General features: G+C 43.5%; 2 protein-coding genes across 4 annotated transcripts in view; one reads left to right on the plus strand and one right to left on the minus strand.

The window, feature by feature from the left end:
* LOC132890831 (BEN domain-containing protein 4) overlaps window positions 1-6,745 on the minus strand; it is a 55,195-nt gene extending 48,450 nt beyond the window's left edge. For all 3 annotated transcript variants that reach the window (XM_060928095.1, XM_060928094.1, XM_060928093.1), the window contains exon 1: window positions 6,072-6,745. In XM_060928095.1, the coding sequence (XP_060784078.1) occupies window positions 6,072-6,513 (442 nt within the window). In that variant the 5' untranslated portion in view covers window positions 6,514-6,745. The remainder of the gene's footprint in view (window positions 1-6,071) is intronic.
* A 6,583-nt stretch (window positions 6,746-13,328) lies between these two features.
* Window positions 13,329-18,411, plus strand: shisa3 (shisa family member 3). The gene is made up of 2 exons (XM_060927006.1): window positions 13,329-13,993; window positions 16,739-18,411. Exons 1-2 carry the CDS (start codon window positions 13,723-13,725, stop codon window positions 17,335-17,337), a joined length of 870 nt encoding a protein of 289 aa, XP_060782989.1. The 5' UTR covers window positions 13,329-13,722; the 3' UTR covers window positions 17,338-18,411.
* Window positions 18,412-20,614: the final 2,203 nt, after the last annotated feature.

The following is a 20,614-nucleotide window of genomic DNA, read 5'->3' on the forward strand; positions in this document are numbered from 1 at the left end:
CTTATCATATGGGTCAAACCCATCTATCACAGCCAGTTTCTCCACATACCGTGCCCTTTCTGCAGCTGGTAATGTACTCACATAACCAGAATTATCAGCTATCGTGTCACTTCACTCTCGCTCGTAGTTTGTTTTGTATTGTGAGTATGTATGTATGTACTTGGTCTTCCAATATGGCGCCCAAACAAAATCTCGCGGTACGGTGACGTCACGCGGTAGCCCTCTATAGCACAGGTTCCGACTAAAATCAGATTTTCCTGAATTGTGGCTATATATCCAAATAAAAACAATGTTTAAACATTTCTCGCAAAACTAAATATTTTAGCCTTTTTTCCCCTTTTGCTGTGGCTACTGTATATTCCTCCTGAAGCCACAGGTTCTTGCTGAACCAGTCTATAAGCCAGCCGACACCTGCTGATCCTGAAGCACTTAAGTCACCTCCAAAGTTCCAGTGTCGATAATGAAAGATATGCAGCCTGCATCGAAATCTGCTGTTGCGATAATCAAAGTCCATTTCAACCCTGCATTTATCCTCACACATCTGTAGTATACAGCTGTAAAACTAAGCATTTCTTCATGTCCAGATTCACCTGTCTCTCACAATACATCCCAGTTCTATAATACACCTTTAAACCTAGAGGGCATTTCAATTTCATAAAATCAGTGAAATTTAGTTCCCTCTGAAATTTGGTCATTGTGATACACGTTTATTTCTGTAATATCTCGCAAAATATCAGGCCATTCTGTGGCTGGGAAGTTATTTCATTTGAGGGGATTCCCTAGCAAATAATGTGCGTGAAATTGCCTGTTTTGCGCAGTCAAGCAGACAGAGAAAGTCCGTGTGCGCATGCGCAGATTTACCTTGACTGTGTACTGACAGTGACATCATTCTGCCGCTAAACGAACAGCTGATCACACCGAGGTGCTCGCTGACCGCCAACATTTATTCGTTTGGTCCTGCGTTTCCTTTCCTTCGCAACATAATGTTTTTTCTTCTCGCTTTCCGTTACTGTAGTCGGTCTTTCACGTTTCATTTGCACACTCGCGTCCTCCATTTTTCTCTCCTGTTTCAAATTTGTATCCCACAATACCTTGCGCGAACGGGGAAAGCCCACCACGTCATGCATGACGTAGTATCTTGAATTGGGTCATGGTGAAGCAGGAAAAAATAGCAGAGAATTTAGTGCCACGAGGCCCTAAATTTATTAATTGTTCTATTTAAAAAAAAAAAAAAGCTAATAAAATTGGAAGTCTGTGATTCAAATTCAGTAGCTTTCGGTCCACTAAACAAAAATAATTGGGTGTCAGGGAAAATTCTTTTTATGACCTACACTTGAAAAATCTGAAAGGCAGTCTACCTTTAAACATGATTCAATAGCTCTGTTTAAGTTTCCTAAATGTGCTACATAATGAGTCAGTGCAATTTGTAATTTTCTGTTGATTTGATTTACTAAATCTTACATGGTTCAAACAAACCTTTATACACACAGTTCACCTCAGGGCCAAAAATAACCCAATCATATCTCCATTAAGGCTGTATTAGTAGATTTGAATCCCAAGAACCAGGGTTTCTTAAATGATTTAGAAGTGCATTTGTCTTAAAAACCTGAAAATTGACGGTATGTGCTGTTAAATGGTCACCACAAATCAGTAAAGCTGAAATAGAAATCAAAAGCAAGATGATAAAAATACACTCCGTTGCCTGTTTTTAAAAAAAATCTCATCTCATCTCATTATCTCTAGCCGCTTTATCCTGTTCTACAGGGTCGCGGGCAAGCTGGAGCCTATCCCAGCTGACTACGGGCGAAAGGCGGGGTACACCCTGGACAAGTCGCCAGGTCATCACAGGACTGACACATAGACACAGACAACCATTCACACTCACATTCACACCTACGCTCAATTTAGAGTCACCAGTTAACCTAACCTGCATGTCTTTGGACTGTGGGGGAAACCGGAGCACCCGGAGGAAACCCACGCGGACACGGGGAGAACATGCAAACTCCGCACAGAAAGGCCCTCGCCAGCCACGGGGCTCGAACCCGGACCTTCTTGCTGTGAGGCGACAGCGCTAACCACTACACCACCCTGCCGCCTTTAAAAAATATATATACCCAAATTAATTTAAAATATTATTAATTATTCATTCCACATTCACTGGATATGAGCAGTCACGCGCTCTGATTGGCTACTCTACTACTAGGATATCAGCTCATATACTGTGAGTAGAAAAAAAACAAAATGGCGGCGCGTGCTGCCAAACCAACCAAGGATGAAATAAAAACTATTTGAAAACAAAACTCCTAAAAATACAAAAAAAAGCAACAAAATATGGAATAAAAGCATTTGATGGCAAGAACGCATCATTTTTTATTTTTCAAGAATTATTATTCTTATAGCATTTTTCACAAATTGATACTGTCATTTCGCCGATTTGTTTACATTCTAAGCAGAAATTATTTTGTCTGACATTTTGTATAAAAGTTTTTATTTATCAAATTTGCAAAAAATAAAAAAAAATGTTTCTCAAAATCCAGTGAATGTGTATAGAATATTGTGGCAGCGGGGGCGTGGTCAAGTGCCGGTCTGTGACAGGAGGGCGGAGTCAGGGAAGGTAAGTGGCAGAATCACTACACCTGAGAGCAATTAACCTGCGTTTGTGTGTCTTCCCAGTGACCGCGCCCTATATGAGGAGGGAGCGCGAGAGCGGAGGGGGCTCATCCCTGAACCAGACGCCGGGTGTGTGTGTGTCTGTGCTAGAGCGATTATTGTTGTACTGAAAAGTGTGGCAATAAAGCCAAGTGTTAAACCTGATCTCTGTCCTGCCGTCCTCTGTGCTCCACCCACACATAGGGAACTCTACAAATATAAAACAGTTATTCTGCTTAATCTCATTGTACATGGTTTATAGCCAACTCTGTGCTATGCGCCTCGTCGGCTATCAGCTCATGTACGACTCGATTTCGTGGAATAACTTAATTATCTCTACAATACACATGCACTTGCAGGTGCACAATTACTAATGATCACCTGATTGTTGTTTATTGATGATTGATACCTGATTAACCTAAAAATAAAAAAGAATAAAATTGTAATGACAGAATGTGCAAAAGTTTGGACACCCTTTGATTAAGTCTCAGAACTTAATAAACTTGTTCAGGCTTCACTGTGCTTCATTAGGACTGCTTACTGAGGTCAAGAATTATAATTAGGAATTCTCAGCTAATGACAAATCCAGAGCATTAAAAAAAAATTATCTGCCTCCTCAAACACTGTGCTAATACTCAACAACCATGGGCTTCTCTAAGCAGTGGACTGAGGATCTGAAAATTAATCAATCGGAGCCTACAAAACAGAGGAAAGTTATAAAAAAAGATATCAAAGCACTTCCAGTTCTTAATTTCCACTGCCCAAAAGTGTCATTAAGAAATGGCAGTTAAGGGGAACTGTGCAAGTCAAGGCAAGATCTGTGAAGAGTGAGAAAACTTTCAGTTAGAGCTGCCAGTATGCTGAGCAGAAAGGCAAGGCAAATCCAAAATTGACACGAAGGAGCTGTAGGAAGGTTTAGCAGACACACAAGTGGTGGAGCACCGTTCTACTGTACAGCGTTGCCTGCACAAACAATCTGCATGGAAGAGTCATCAGCAGGAAACCTTACATTTAACCTCATCATAAAAGTCAACATACGATGTCTACAAAACTACAGCTAGGTAAGCCGGAGGCATTTTGGAAATAAGTGCCATGGACTGATGGAACTTATTGGCCACAATCACCAAAGGGGTATTTGGAGGGGGGAAAAAAAAAAAAAAAAGAGTAGCATTGGATGAAAAGGACACATTGCCAGCGGTTAAGCATGGGGTGGATCTGAGAGAGAGAGAGAGAGGTGGATTTTCATTTGTTGTCAATTTTAATTAGTTTTAACAAGTCATCAATCATAACTATCATTACTGACAGGTCAAAGGTCAATTATAATGTTTCAAAATGTGTAATTGTTTCAGAATGCTGAGTCTGCAGTTATCATTTTCACTGACTTTTGACCTGTCAATAATAATGTTAACAGCTAATGAAAATCCCCCTCTGTTTCTTTCTGATCTGTTATGCTTTGGGGTTGTGTGGCAGCCAGTGACATATGAAACATTGCACAGGTAGATGGAAGAATGGATGCAAGTAAGTATCAGCAAATTATGGAAGCAATTGTGACACAGTTAGTCAAAAAAAACCTGAAGAGGAATTGATTGGCTTCTGCTACAATACGATGAGCCAAAACGTACCACAAAACCCACCATGAACTACTTTAAATGCAAGGTTAAGCTTCTGGAAAAGCCCTCACAGGACTCAGACATGAACAACATCAAAACCTGTGGGCAGATTTTAAACCCGCTGTGCACGCAAGGCAGCCCACGAGTACCTCAGAGCTAGACGCGTTCTGCAAGAAAGAGTGGTTGAAAATGACTAAAACAAGAATTGAAAGACTCCTAACTGGGTGCAAAAAGCATTTGTAAGTTGTGACGTCCGTCAAGGGGGGGGGTTTACCCATTACTGACAATAGGGAGTCCAAAATTTTGCACTTGCCACAAGTATTATTTTGTGTGTGTGTATATATATTTTTTTTATTCATCAAATATAGTAACTGTGCATCATCATTTGCAGAATTTTTTTTCAGTAGTTTGCTGATCCAAAAATCTACAAAATATGGTGAGGGGTGCCCAAACTTTTACATACAACTGTAGATCATCTTTATCATTCACATTTTTCATCCCTTCGTTAGTTTTTAACCACAGAATTGTTAGTGACTAGATATTTTTGCTTGGTGTAATGTTTCTTGAAACAACATGGACACAGAGGTTTTCTAAACTCAAGCAACCTGCTGTCCTGAGAATGATCCGCTATCTAAATAACATCTGGTCACCAGTGGTCCTTCGGTGGGCCTATTCCATTAACGGACAGGATATCGGGTTGCTGACAAATTGTGTAGAGCAACAGATGGGCCCCGGTCTGTAACTGTATACTTGCAAAAGTGCATGTATATGGTAGGCATATCGACTACAAATTAGCAAGGAGTCCTATAACGTCCGAGGATTTTCAGCTTTCTGTTTAGCCGTTGTACTCATACCTACGGTAAACACAGCAGAATCCAGAGTGTTTATCAAACCTCTAGGGTGTTAATATATCAAATCCTGCTGTGAGAAATAAGTGTTACCAACTACAGCTTGGGGCGGCACGATGGTGTAGTGGTTAGTGCTGTCGCCTCACAGCAAGAAGGTCCGGGTTCGAGCCCCGTGGCCGGCGAGGGCCCTTCTGTGCGGAGTTTGCATGTTCTCCCCATGTCCGCGTGGGTTTCCTCCGGGTGCTCCGGTTTCCCCCACAGTCATGCAGGTTAGGTTAACTGGTGACTCTAAATTGACCGTAGGTGTGAATGGTTGTCTGTGTCTATGTGTCAGCCCTGTGATGACCTGGCGACTTGTCCAGGGTGTACCCCGCCTTTCGCCCGTAGTCAGCTGGGATAGGCTCCAGCTTGCCTGCGACCCTGTAGAAGGATAAAGCGGCTAGAGATAATGAGATGAGATGAGAACTACAGCTCGTCTTAAACATTAATGCTATGGATTCACTTGATCGATTTAATCCTCTACGTTTTGAGGAATAAAAGCATAATAAAATGCACCTTTTCTTCACATCTTTATCTTTCACCTGGAAAGATACATGTACTTGAGGCAACCTTTACATGACAGCCAATGATGTAACACACGGGCAGCACTCAAGGGCACGTCAGCCATTCCTGCTGGTCTAGGGAATCGAACCAGCAACCTTTTGGTCCCAAAGCTGCTTCTCTAACCCTTAGGCCGACTTTAAAGTCTAAACACTAACGAAAGGTAAAAAAGAGTGGTGTGTGGTGTTTTTTTTTTCTTCTTTACGATGCATTAAAGGAACAAAAGATGCACTTAGAAGAAAAGGTACACTTTAGTAGGCTTAAGCCATGACATTTCCAGTAGGAGAAGAGCTTGCTGTAGCTTCAGCGTAGTGTGAAGTCTAAGGCTTGAAAGAAACTTTCTTTGGGAAACTTGTCTTCGTACCTGAGCTTATTTGGGAAGTGCAGTCTGGAGACTGGTGGCCCGCGGGGTATCGAACTCTCCCCTGCTGGCCGAAAAACGCCGCTGCGCTGCCTAACGCTGAGGAGACTGATGGCGATGAGGATGATGACGATGCTGATGCTGAGCTGGAGGTCGCGACTCTGGGCCTCATGTCGCCGGTGAAGCGGTGCAGAGAGGGAGACTGATGCTGCGCGTGATGGATGGCTGGGTGATGGAGCTGCAGTCGCGGCTGATACGCGTACGGCTGGCTGTGCGCGATGCCGTGAGAGCGCCGCTGGCTCGCTCCGTCCCCCAGCTGTGGGATCTCCACCATAGTGGGTCGATCGTGCCTCACCTTCACACGCTTGCTCGCGAAGCTCCGCGGCTGAGCCCCCATTTTGGGCTCCGACAGTCCGTCGTCCGCCCCCAGCATCTCCTCCTCCATGACCCGCGTCGCTCAATCTCCAGTGCGCGCGCGCTCGCTGTCGCTTCGGGTGACGTCGAGTCTGTCCTGCGCGGAGGGATTAAAGCGCAGCGCTCGCGTGCCGTCTGTCTGTCTCTCTCTCGGTGTCGCGATGTCTCGCCGCGCGTCTCCAAACACTTCCAACTGAGTGCGTGAGGTGACTTTACTGACGGGCTTCTGCTCCAATCCCCTGGCGAGAACAATGCGCTTCTACCAACAGGGAAACACTGGCGGGACCGGCGCGCGCCCTGCGGGGCATCTGCACCGAAAAGTGGGAGTGTCAACTGAAAGAAGAGCGCTAGCGCACACACACACACACACACACGGAAGCCGGCCATGTTTTTGTCATGTAGCCTTTTGACTCCTGCCTAGCAGACAATAAAGCTGAACACACACACACACGAACAGGAAAACACTCCTTTATAAACACTCCTAAGATTATAGATCAAGAGTTATAAATAGAACCCATTCCCATCACCGATGCCTTTTTATCCCCCCCAACATAACAGTCCTGTTTGTGCTCATACATGACAAATCATTCTTGTGCCATTTCTAGCAAGGCTTTCTTCATATTACCAAGACCAAGTGTAACCATAAAAGGATAAAATAAATAATGATTTAAACTTTAAGGTTTTCAGGACACACTGAACGCGCTTTGTTCAGCTGTCCCTGTGTGGGAAACCTAGAAGCTTACTTACTGTACAGTAAAAGTATTTTCTTCCCAGAAATTGTTCCATCTCCAGTCTATACTGGATGCTATAAGAAGCCTTCATTATCCAATCAACCCTTCAAGAACCAGTGAAGAATCGAAATTCTTAGAAAAGCAGCAGAGTGCATTTTTCTTGGCACTGGAGTTGTATTATTAAAAGAAAGCAAGCACAACTTTATTCATCATACACTTGTGAAATTTCCTCTCTGCATTTAACCCATCTGAAGCAGTGAACACACACATACCCAGAGCAGTGGGCAGCCATGCTAACAGCACCCGGGGAGCAGTTGGGAGTTAGCACAAGGCTGTCCCATACTAACCTAACCGTATGTCTTTGGACTGTGGGGGAAACCGGAGCACCCGGAGGAAACCCACACAGACACGGGGAGAACATGCAAACTCCACACAGAAAGGCCCTCGCCGGCCACTGGGCTCAAACCCGGAATCTTGTTGCTGTGAGGCGACCATGCTAACCACTACGCCACCGTGCCGCCCATACACACACACACACATATATACACATATATATATATATATATATATATATATATATATATATACACACACACATACATATATATATATATATATATATATATATATATATATATATATATGGCGGCACGGTGGTGTAGTGGTTAGCGCTCTCGCCTCACAGTAAGAAGGTCCGGGTTCGAGCCCTGGGGCTGGCGAGGGCCTTTCTGTGTGGAGTTTGCATGTTCTCCCCGTGTCCGCGTGGGTTTCCTCCGGGTGCTCCAAAGACATGCAAGTTAGGTTAACTGGTGACTCTAAATTGACCATAGGTGTGAATGTGAGTGTGAATGGTTGTCTGTGTCTATGTGTCAGCCCTGTGATGACCTGGCGACTTGTCCAGGGTGTACCCCGCCTTTCGCCCGTAGTCAGCTGGGATAGGCTCCAGCTTGCCTGCGACCCTGTAGAAGGATAAAGCGGCTACACTCTAAAAAATAAAGGTGCTTCAGTGGTTCTTCAAATCTCTGGATGGTTCCATGGAGAGTCAAAACTCTGTGATGAACCATTACATTATGCGAAAGGTTCTTCACATTGGAAATGGTTCTTCAGAGCCTGGCATTTTCTTACTATTTGCTGGTCAATGCACATAGGCTATGTTTACATCTGTCTTCACTGCTCAAACAAATGGCTTAAATCAGGGGTGTCAAACCTGATCCATAAAGGGCCTTGTGGCTGCAGGTTTTCATTCCAGCCATGCAGCAGCACACCTGACTTGGCTCATTGTCTTCACACAGTCAAATACTTGCAGCCACACCCACCCTTGATTAAAGGGTGGGTGTGTCAGTTGATTGAATAAGCCAAATCAGGGTGCTGCTGCATGGCTGGAATGAAAACCTGCAGCCACACGGCCCTTTATGGATCAGGTTTGACACCCCTGGCTTAAATGGTTCTTTAAAGAACTGTTGCATGAACGGTTCTTTGAAGCCCTGAAAAAGGTTCTTCTATGGCATCGCCCTGAAGAACCGGTACTGGCCCCATTATTTTTTTTTAGAGTGTACAGATAATGAGATGATATATATATATATATATATACATACACACACACACTTCTAAAGCTTTAATAAAGATTTAGCTACTAGGAAAAGTACAGTTTGGCATCTGTATTTCTAAATGTATGCATTAACTGGGTGAACATGTACTCCAGTCAAAATTACTGGTAATTATTTTCTTCTGAATAGCTAGAACCTGTTCAACATTTAAAATTCAGCTGAACTGCCCTGGCCCTGGGTGTAGTGGTTAGCACTGGCACCTCACAGCAAGAAGGTCCTGGGTTCGAGCCCAGCAGCCGGTGAGGCCAAGGGCCTTTCTGTGGAGTTTACACGTTCTCCCCGTGTCTGCGTGGGTTTCCTCCAGGTGCTCCGGTTTCCCCCACAGTCCAAAGACATGCAGGTTAGGTTAATTGGTGGCTCTAGATTGACCGTAGGTGTGAATGTGAGTGTGAATGGTTGTGCGTCAGCCCTGCGATAACCTGGTGACTTGTCCAGGGTGTACCCCACCTCTCACCCATAGTCAGCTGGGATAGGCTCCAGCTTGCCTGCGACCCTGTGGGACAGGATGAGCGGCTACAGATAACGGATGGACGTCCTGGTCCTCCTTTGGAGTCCTCCACAGGTTTTAAGGGTTCTTAGCTTCCAGGGTTCTTTAAGGAACTTGTTCTGATAGGAAAACTGTTCTAGAACATTTAGGCTGAGGATTTCCCCAGACTGACAACTGAAAAGTTAAAAACGTTTTAAGAGGATATTTTTAATAAGGAGTATACAAGTAAACATAACAGAATATAAGTGGGGAAAGAAGAGAATATCACATTACAATTATATATGTAGATGTCGTCCTGTGTGACACAACACAGGTGAGGGTCAAACTGGTTTTTTTGGGTCTTTATGTGTAATAATAAAAAAGGACAGCAGAGGGCGACACTCCAGCACTATTAATGGCGACTTTGCTCATGTCTGTTTAAATCCTATTTAATGTTACGCGATTAAGAACAGTGTTGTTACTCTTATGTTTTGTGCTCATTTCATAGACAGAGACTCTCTCTCAAACACACTTTTGTCAAAACTCAATGACATTTGGGGACTTGTGACAATCTAGAAAATGATTGATTATGGTTATCATCATACACTATCTGGCCAAATGTATGTGGACACCACACCTGACCATCACACCTATATGTGCTTTTTGAACATCCTATTTCAAAATTGGTTCTTCATTTACTGTTATAACAATCTCCTCTCTTCTCAGAAGGTTTCCACTTGATTTTGGAGCGTGGCTATGGGAATTTCTTTTTATTCAGGGAACATTAGTGAGGTCGGGCAAGAAGGCTTGGTGCACAGTCTATGCTCTAGTTAATTTCAGTGGTGATCAGTGGGGTTGAGGTCAGGGCTCGGTGCACTACACTTGAGTATTTACACTCCAACATTTGCAAACTGTGCCTTCATGGAGCTCGCTTTGTGCACAGGGGCTTTGTCATGCTGGAAGAGGTTTGGGCCACTTGGTTCTAGTGACGGGGAATTCTTAATGCTACAGCATACAAAGACATCCTATACAATCATGTGTTTCAAACTTTGTGGCAACAGTTTGGGGAAGAACCACATACGAGTGGGATAGTTGGGTGTCCACATACTTTTGACTAAAGTGTATGCACATGGTCTGAACTACTCTTATGCTTTTGTTATAGTAGTACAGCTTATATGTATATCCACTTTTGCCTGGCACAGGCCTAGGCGCTATACACACACACAGCGCTATAGGTTCGAGCCCAGTGGCCGACGGGGGCCTTTCTGTGTGAAGTTTGCATGTTCTCTCTGCGTCTGCGTGGGTTTCCTCCGGGTGCTCTGGTTTCCCCCACAATCCAAAAGACATGTGGTTAGGTTAATATGGGACGGCCTTGGGCTGAGGTGCCCTTGAGCGAGGCACCTAACTCCCAACTGCTCCCCGGGTGCTGTTAGCATGGCTGCCCACTGCTCTGGGTATGTGTGTGTGTTCACTGCTTCAGATGGGTTAAATGCAGAGAGGAATTTCACAAGCGTGTGATGAATTAAGTTGTCCTTCTACTTCTAAGTTTATAATATATTACATTTTACATGACATTTTATAACCTTATGCAAAAAAAAAAACCTAGCTGAAGTAGGTCATTTTTCACTGCCCCAAGATTTTTGGGGTCAACTTCCTGTTTGATGCAGACCACACCCCCTTCTATGACATCACACGAATGAAGTCATGTTATTTCCATCAAAAACACTTCTAGTCTAAGGGTTTAGTAATAGCCTACAAGTTCTGACTTTCACAACGCTGCTCTGTTATCGTGTCCCAAATGATTTGATGTCCCAGTAGACCTTCGGAAGTATATATAGACCTACACTTCCGTTCAAAAGTTTGGGGTCACCCAGACAATTTTGTGTTTTCCATGAAAAGTCACACTTTTATTTACCACCACAAGCTGTAAAATGAATAGAAAATATAGTCAAGACATTTTTCTGGCCATTTTGAGCATTTAATCGACCCCACGAATGTGATGCACCAGAAACTCAATCTGCTCAAAGGAAGGTCAGTTTTATAGCTTCTCTACAGAGCTCAACTGTTTTCAGCTGTGCTAACATGATTGTACAAGGGTTTTCTAATCATCCGTTAGCCTTCTGAGGCAATGAGCAAACACATTGTACCATTAGAACACTGGAGTGAGAGTTGCTGGAAATGGGCCTCTATACACCTATGGAGATATTGCACCAAAAACCAGACATTTGCAGCTAGAATAGTCATTTACCACATTAGCACTGTATAGAGTGGATTTCTGATTAGTTTAAAGTGAGCTTCATTGAAAAGAACAGTGCTTTTCTTTCAAAAATAAGGACATTTCAAAGTGACCCCAAACTTTTGAACGGTAGTGTAGTTCATATTTAAACTTTAACTCGTCAGTCATTTATGTAACTTAAATCTTATTGAACAGTTAACAAGCACTAGGCTCAGCCTATTAGCCAGGTTGGCTTTGGAGAGTGGATAGAGAAGGTGCTGTGAATGACCCTCTGGAGTTATTTTGTTGGGATTTGAAGCAGATCGGATTAAGGGATAAGAGATCTTGCAGTCATGTGACCGGAAAGTTCACAGCCGCCATCTTGTCGGTAAAAAACACCGCTGAATACTGCTGCACTCGTGTACAGAATGGATCAATTTCAACCGACGGACTACACGGCTCATTTTTCTAATGAACAGATAACTAGATACATGTCTAAAATAAACGATCTACAGATTAGTGACCCTTAAGTTGGGCATACACTGTGCGATTTTTTCAATCGCGGTATTCAGCTGCTGCTCACACTGTACGAGTGAATCGCAGGGGTAAACAGCACGCAGCTTACGATTCCTGTTCTCACACTATACGATCCGACGCTCGGATGCGATGCTCAGGATTTCAAACAGGTTTGATTTTCATCCGATCGATCGGGAGGAGGTCGTGAGGTGTTAATCGCTTGTCGTTACCCCATGTATACTACACGATCCGAGACGCACGATTGAGCCAAAACTCGGCCCGATCTCCAAAATAGTCGCACGAGTGAAAATCGTGTCAAAATCGGGCCAAAAATCGCAGTGTATGCCCAGCATTATGGCTTACCGGACGTAGTTTTCACAACCGTGTCAGTGGATATTGAACTGCCAGAGGTGGAATACCCAGATGTGTATAGTATAATTACCTCATCAACTTTCCCTCGCTGTTCAGTGGTGAAGCACTGCGTGCTTATAAATCTCTGCACAGTTATCTTTACAGAAATTCAAGATTTGTCAGCGACTCAGATGTGGCATCTTGTAAACAAGAAAATAATCCTCATTGGACGGGTAAGTCACTTAAGTATTGAGTATAGCACTGACCAGCCGATTATAGAATAGAATAAGGTAATTCCAGCTGTAACTCCAAATCGTCCGTCTTGTTTACCATGGATCTGGCATTGGAGAGGTAGAGGCTTGGCAGTGGAGGTTTGAGTGGCTGTTTTCTGAGCTTAGTCAACAGGCCGGCTCTGCCTGCAGCCTCGCTTTTGCTTCCGCTCCCGACGCCGCCTCCTTCGCTTTGCTTCCGATAACAATTCACGGAGACCCCGCTGGTCTCGCTATCTCATCCGGAATGTTGTGCATGCGATGGAAATCACTACAAACCGTCATTTTCTGCTGGAAACCAATGTCCAGTAAGTCCATACGGTTGTAGTGGATATTGAAGTCCGATACAGACGAACAACACGCAAAAATACACACAAAAAACGTGCAGAGGTAGGGAGAGCTTGTAGCCGCAGCCGTTGTAGTAGAATTGTATATAGTAGGGTTTTCCAGAAGAAAAGGTAGAAGCAGAACTAGAAGGCGGAAATGCGTTTGACCGACAAGATGGCGTCTGTCACAAGCTGGATCGGCTGTGACGTCACATGCAAGTGCGTTCGTAATTGGCGCGAGTGACGTCATAGGACGTCAGGTCACACGCAGCTGCGCGCGCCTCCGCACCAGAACTCCGTAACAATAGAGGGAATGGAGAGAGGAGCCCGGGCGCGCGCACTCAAAGCTCAGAGTCAGGGAGAGAGAGAGAGAGAGAGAGAGAGGGGGAGAGAGAGAGAGATATCTCCCTGGAAACCGCGTTTACTTCAAACTCTAGGATTTTTGCAAATGTGTGTTGATTGGATGCGCGTTGAAACTCAGACTGCATGGATTGGACTAACCGGATTGAAGAGTTTTAAAGATCAGTAGTGTGTGTGTGTGTGTGTGTGTCGGACGGTCTGTGTCTGGAGAGCTGGATATGACAGCATCATGTGTTGTAATGACGGAAGGAAAAGTGCTACATTGTTCCAGATCTCGAGATGGTAACTAACCTGGAGACAGGAGTGGACTTTACTCCATAAACCTGCTGAGTCTGTAACACACACACACACACAGGAGCACGGACTCACCCACGCGCAAAAGTGAAGGCTCTGTGCGGCATGGCGCGCTGGGTAAGCTGCCTCTTTCTGGGTTATCTCACATGGCACTTGTGCGTGCCCGGTGCACGGGGAGAGTACTGTCACGGCTGGCTGGACACCAGCGGGAACTACCATGAAGGCTTCCAGTGTCCGGAGCACTTGGACACGGCGGATGCGGCAGTGTGTTGCGGGAATTGCGCGCTCCGGTACTGCTGTGCCGCCACGGACGCGCGCCTGGACCAGGGCAGCTGCACCAACCACCGGGACAGCGAGCACACAGAATACACACCACGTAAGACACCAACACACACACACACGGGTCATGCTCTGCTGAACCATCACTGAACTCCCCTCTAACCCGACCGTCCACGAAATTTCAATTCTGCTCACTACACACAGTCACTCAGACTAAAACTCCGAACCTAAACCTAATAAACACGAGTTATTTTCACACCGATTTAACGCGTTTAGTCTCCTGAGCTGCACTTTTCTCTAAAGCGAGTCAATACTTCGTACACGTCACTTAAATGACCCCTAAGCATTGTGCATTTAAGCTCTAACATCATTAAGTAAAACACTTACTACAGGTTTGCGCCTGCAAGGTATTATTTAAGCAAAAGCATTTTGCAAAGTACAATACAGTACGAAAAAAAACCCCTAACTTGTATTTCATCATAGATTTGAACAAATCTAGGCCTTCTTAAAATAAATCACCTCAATATTTACAGTAGACTCATAATAAGGTGATGAAAAAAAATGACAATGGATATGCAGAAACCTGTTTATAATATAATACTGCTCATTAGTAGTAGTAATTAATATTGTAATATTGTAATTACTTTGCAGTCTAATCTTAAGCTAATTTCTGAATTTGATGTAATTCAGTTCAAATTTCTAACAAAACTGCAGAGCATTTATTAAGGATTTTCCACTAGGAGACCAGCTGGTCTGGGCAATACAATCACAGGCCCCAGAGTCCATGCGGCTGCACCGCTGCGGCAGATTCTGTGATGCAAAATGGTTCACCAATCACCATACAGACAAACACACTCCAGTGACTACACAGCTATCAAGAGCAATTACCAAGCACAAATGTTATGCCAAAGACACTCAAAGTTACACAGTAATGACATGGGATTCTGACATCAGCCATAGCAACCAAATTTTAGTTTGGTTTTTCTTAACCAACATGATCTTGTGTGTATCTCTTATAACATAGATCTTCGTTTTCCTTGTTAAATGTATACTTGGTTAATTAATTGCAACTGATTGAACCAAATGATAAGACATAACTTGGTTTAAAATTTGGTCTGCCAGTGAAGCTGGTCTGGCATTGACTAGGAGACCAAATCTGGCCACTGGGAGACCAACCCAGTAACTATGTTAAAAAATGCTCTGCAAACCTGTCAACCATAATTCTGCCTCCAGAGCTATTTATGGGCGGATTGTTAAGCAGAAGTTATTGTTGAATAAAGTATTTATTGTAGTGCAGCAAAAGATCACCAGAAATACAGAGGAGCTGCGACGCTACGATTGAAGGCTGTGATTTAATTTCCATCACAGCGTAGGAGGCAAAGTGATTCTAGGGACTTGATCAGATTGTGGACAGGGGCACCTGTTTTCATGTGTGATTTATATGAGAAGAACAGGAGACACGAAACAAGCTTGGAAACCAGATACACCCGAGTGTCACCATGCACACATTCCTCAGAGAGAGAACTGATCAGTGAGAAAATGATCAAAAGAATATCAAACTATCCTCAAGTAGGCTAAAGACCTGACATCAATGTGTACACAATGTAGTTGGGGCAATACGTGATATCCAAATATGAGGACAGTAGGAGCTCAGGAGACTGTTGTATAGTTTATAGGTTTAATGTATATGCTAATTTAGTTGTATCCATATTTTAAAAAGGTTATACATGTATGTATAAGTGCAAAAAGTTACGCCACTGAGAAGACAACACTGATCTGTAAGACCAGTATCTGGCTTCATTACAGTGTAAGCACCAAAACACGAAATCTAACTGTTGATCAAACAAACGACTTATAAAATCTATACACAAGCTCAGTCATTTCAGGTTTATGCTTCATCTTAGATAACTTTGGACTGTAGGGGCTGTTATGTTCCAAGGCCGTAACATCAGACTGCAATCTGACGCCATTACATAAACACGTCCTGAGGCAGAGGAAGAAAATATTTGGTGGTGCTGCTCTGTCATCTTCAGTAACAATGCCCATCAGATGTCTAAAATGAGACGTTCTCTCAAAACAAGAGCACATATTTCAGGAAAACACCTAATACAGAAGAGAATCTCATCTCATTATCTCTAGCCGCTTTATCCTTCTACAGGGTCGCAGGCAAGCTGGAGCCTATCCCAGCTGACTACGGGCGAAAGGCGGGGTACACCCTGGACAAGTCGCCAGGTCATCACAGGGCTGACACATGGACAACCATTCACACTCACAATCACACCTACGGTCAATTTAGAGTCACCAGTTAACCTAACCTGCATGTCTTTGGACTGTGGGGGAAACCGGAGCACCCGGAGGAAACCCACGCGGACACGGGGAGAACATGCAAACTCCGCACAGAAAGGCCCTCGCCGGCCACGGGGCTCAAACCCGGACCTTCTTGCTGTGAGGCGACAGCGCTAACCACTACACCACCGTGCTGCCCACAGAAGAGAATATGATCATTTATTTTCTGTTCTTTAATAAGATAGCAAGCAGTCAAAATTAATAATATAGTCATGTGTTTATTGCGATTTTATAAAAACAAATAGAAATTATTTAATGAAGACAGCCTGTATTAATTATACAGGCATCAGTGATTTCTATGTCTTACTGATGTTTTCATTTGGCAAATTTTACCCTTAATAAAAACCAAAATAATTAAGCTACTTTAAAGCATCAAATAATTATCTACACCATTCAAGGGTCAGAGTTCTCTGGATAGATTAGATCGATTAAGCTCCACGATGCATCTCCTATCAAGTCTGACCCTTTCCTCCTCCCTCTCCTGCTCTTCTTTCAGAACCTATCTACATGCCGTTCCTGATGGTCGGCTCCATTTTTGTGGCGTTCGTGGTCATTGGCTCACTGGTAGCCGTGTACTGTTGTACATGTTTACGGCCCAAACAGCAGACGCAGCAGCCGATCCGCTTTTCCCTGCGTAGCTGCCAAGGCGAGACCATCCCCATGATCCTGACTGCAGGGACGGCACCCAGCAACCTGCGTGCACCGTCGCGCCAATCCAGCACGGCTACCACCAGCTCCAGCAGTGCTGGCGGGGGCAGCTCACTGCGCCGCTTCTCTCTGGGCAGATCTGATGCTCTGGGACTCCAGCAGCCCCCGCAACAGCTCCTGCTGGCCTCGGCCTCGTCCATTTCCACCCCGGTGTCTCTGGCACCAGCTCAGTCCTTACTGCCTCCTCCACCTCCACCTCCATACTCATCTCCACAGTGCCTGCAGGGCAGCGTTTCTTACGTGCACACACACCAACACGGCCACCATCAGAACCTCCACACGGCCCAGAGCTCTAACCTCCTGCTGTCCCAGCAGTACTTCTTCCCCTTGCAGTCAGAGCCGTTTGGTGGGAGCAGTAAAGGCTTTGCTGACTTCAGCCAGTGCTGATCTGGAGCTCAGGGATCAGGAACAGGACACTGGAGCTGCTGTAAACTTGTGCGACGCCATCTCTCAACCCTGAACTGGAATACTATATGCAGTGATGCTTCTTTTGGACCAAAAAAAAAAAAAAATAATAATAATTCACACACTATGTTGTGTTGACACACTGAGTCGCAGAGAGTTTGGTTGATGTTGAAGAGCTGCTGAAGCTGGCAGGAATGAGACAGGCACATAACTACAGAGGAAAGCACAATACGTTTTAGCAGGAACTCATGCTGGAGAAAGCACCTCTTAATAAATTATATTCAATGTATGCACTTTTTCATTGTGTTTTTATAAATATTTCTCTTCCTGGATGTGTGAGAAAGCCAACTTGCATGGGACACTCAAGGAAATGAAGAAGACAGACGTTTAGAAGAATTATTCCGGACTACTCGGTTATCAATCACTGAAAAAACGATGCAGACCAGGGATTCAAATCATCTTTTTGACAATCACAGAAACGATTAAGGTTTACGAGATAAAGAGTGCCGAGCGTGTACATGTCTGGGCGTGTGTTCCATAGAATATCTTCAAAGAGATATATAAAGCTATGAAGAAGGTCCCTGAACAAGTGAAGCTGATAGTCGACATGTTTTGCTCGTGTTGAAATGTACATTTTAATTTACAGCACGTTATATTTGCTCAGTGAAAGAATAGCTACTAACATTGAGCCATATTTCTTAACATTCCTCACTCCTCTCTCAAGTACAACAGAGTAAGACAGCTACCTCTGGGACCGTTTTTCTTTTCAACTGTTTGTTTTTCCATGATCTGGTCTTGGTTTTGTATTTCATTTAGCATATTTCATAGAAAGCTGAATAATTGCCCATAATCGGCCTGGTTTCTGGTTACATTAACAGCTACGCACACTGCTAGATTTGTGGTGAGCGCAATACTCTGAGCACTCACGTTACTGAAATATTGGACCAACTGGATCTGGAGCAGCACAATGAGCTGGACAACAGTCGTGTACAAGAGCTGTGTTAATGCTCCATTTTGCTGTTTTTTTTTTTTTTTGTTTTTTTCTCATTACAAAAAGACCTGATTAAATGTTAAGTTTTTAAAAATAATTGTTGTAATAAAGTAACAACTTGAGTTTTCTTTGAACGTAGGAACACTCACACGATGAATTCATGTTAGAAATACACTACCGTTCAAAAGTTTGGGGTCACCCAGACAATTTTGTGTTTTCCATGAAAAAAGTCACACTTTTATTTACCACCATAAGTTGTAAAACGAATAGAAAATATAGTCAAGACATTTTTTCTGGCCATTTTGAGCATTTAATCGACCCCACAAATGTGATGCTCCAGAAAGTCAATCTGCTCAAAGGAAGGTCAGTTTTATAGCTTCTTTAAAGAGCTCAACTGTTTTCAGCTGTGCCATACATGTCAACCTATACGGAATGTCCGTATTTTATGCGGATTTGATTCAATAAACGTAGTATATGGGCGTATAAAAATACGGATTCTTTAAAAAAAACTTCAATATTTATTTAGAGCTATAATCAATTCCCACGATGATAAAAGAGCGCATAACATTTACAAACGTATTGTACACCACAGAAAGCCAGTAAAGAGTCTTATGGAATCGCGCGTTATCTTGTGGTAGCGAGACTTCGTTCCACTTCTGATCATGCGCACACCGCATTGCGAGAATCCCGCCAACCGTGAAGTTATAGACAAACATAGACGCCGCCTTCTGCGTAGAATCATACATCATCCTCGCCGCCATATTGGATGGGGCAAAGTGGAGATTCTTCAGCCGTCTCTGGTATAGAGTCTAGACGGTAGCCGAGAATAAAGATGCCTCATTCATGTGCTGCGTTTAACTGTACCAACAGGTTTACCGTCCAAACGAGATCACATGGGATTACCTTTCACAGGTGAGACTGGAAAAATACTTTTCATTGTATTTGGTCATTATAACGTAATTTTACGAACAGATTTTCCTGACTTTGTGGCTAATATGAAGTCTCGCGCATAATAGCCGCTCGGTGAAACCTGTCTCCAAACAACGAAGTATTTCCTTCGTAACTATGCTGATAACACTTTGTTTTTGTCAAACATTGGAGCTTTGTATTCATTCTGAAGGTTTATTGTTATTAATATTGAATAAAAAGTAACTGGGATATATCATTGTTAATTATCATTCAAATTTTAGGTAAATTATTTTAAATTTGCATCTTATACGGATTTTATAAGGGAAATACGGATTTTAGAGGTTGGTTATACAGGTTTGATTGACCAAAGGTTGACATGTATGCTGTGCTAACATGATTGTACAAGGGTTTTCTAATCCTCCATTAGCCTTCTGAGGCAATGAGCAAACACATTGTACCATTAGAACACTGGAGTGAGAGTTGCTGGAAATGGGCCTCTATACATCTATATTGCACCAAAAACCAGACATTTGCAGCTAGAATAGTCATTTACCACATTAGCAATGTATAGAGTGGATTTCTGATTAGTTTAAAGTGATCATTGAAAAGAACAGTGCTTTTCTTTCAAAAATAAGGACATTTCAAAGTGACCCCAAACTTTTGAACGGTAGTGTAGTCAGTCAGTCATTCTTTTTATGCAAGGCAGAAGGCTGCACCCCCCCTCCCGATCATCACTGTCCATTACGCATGGTGGGGAAAATGGTTTACTTGACGGACAAATTCAAAACAGACCACCAAGACTGATACTGATGCTTTCCCTGTAATAATATTTACTGTATTATACCGGAGGATCCTACACAGAATAAACTGTTATCCCAGAATGCAGCTCGGCAATCCCCAGACAAGCGAGACAGGAACTGAATCAAATGGCAGTAAAATGAGAAACCTAGTCATCAGAGATAGCATCTATTTAGTCCACGTGAAGCGGGTTCATGGATTCCGGGGTCCTCTCCACCTTTTCCTGTTTAGTTTCTCACAGTTGCGTGTGTTCGTCTGCCCAATTTATAATGACTCAAATCTTCTTAATTACAGGATAAAATAATCACAGTCCACACCAACACTCCAGTAAGTCTTCAGTCCAGAGTTAAGCTCTTAAAAACACACGCAATGAGCTTGATTTGTGAAAGGAAGCCAAATAGAAAAATATTTAACATGCAATATGAGAACTGCATGGATTCGTGCATATCCCACAGGGTCGTGTGGAAATGAAGGAGCATGAAAATTTAGGCCAAAATGCAGTCAACATGATGTAAACCCATTGCTGCTCATAAACAGGTTAAGTATGGTACAGGCTGAGGC

The sequence above is a fragment of the Neoarius graeffei genome, chromosome 8, assembly GCF_027579695.1.
Source record: "Neoarius graeffei isolate fNeoGra1 chromosome 8, fNeoGra1.pri, whole genome shotgun sequence".
NCBI lineage: Eukaryota > Metazoa > Chordata > Actinopteri > Siluriformes > Ariidae > Neoarius > Neoarius graeffei.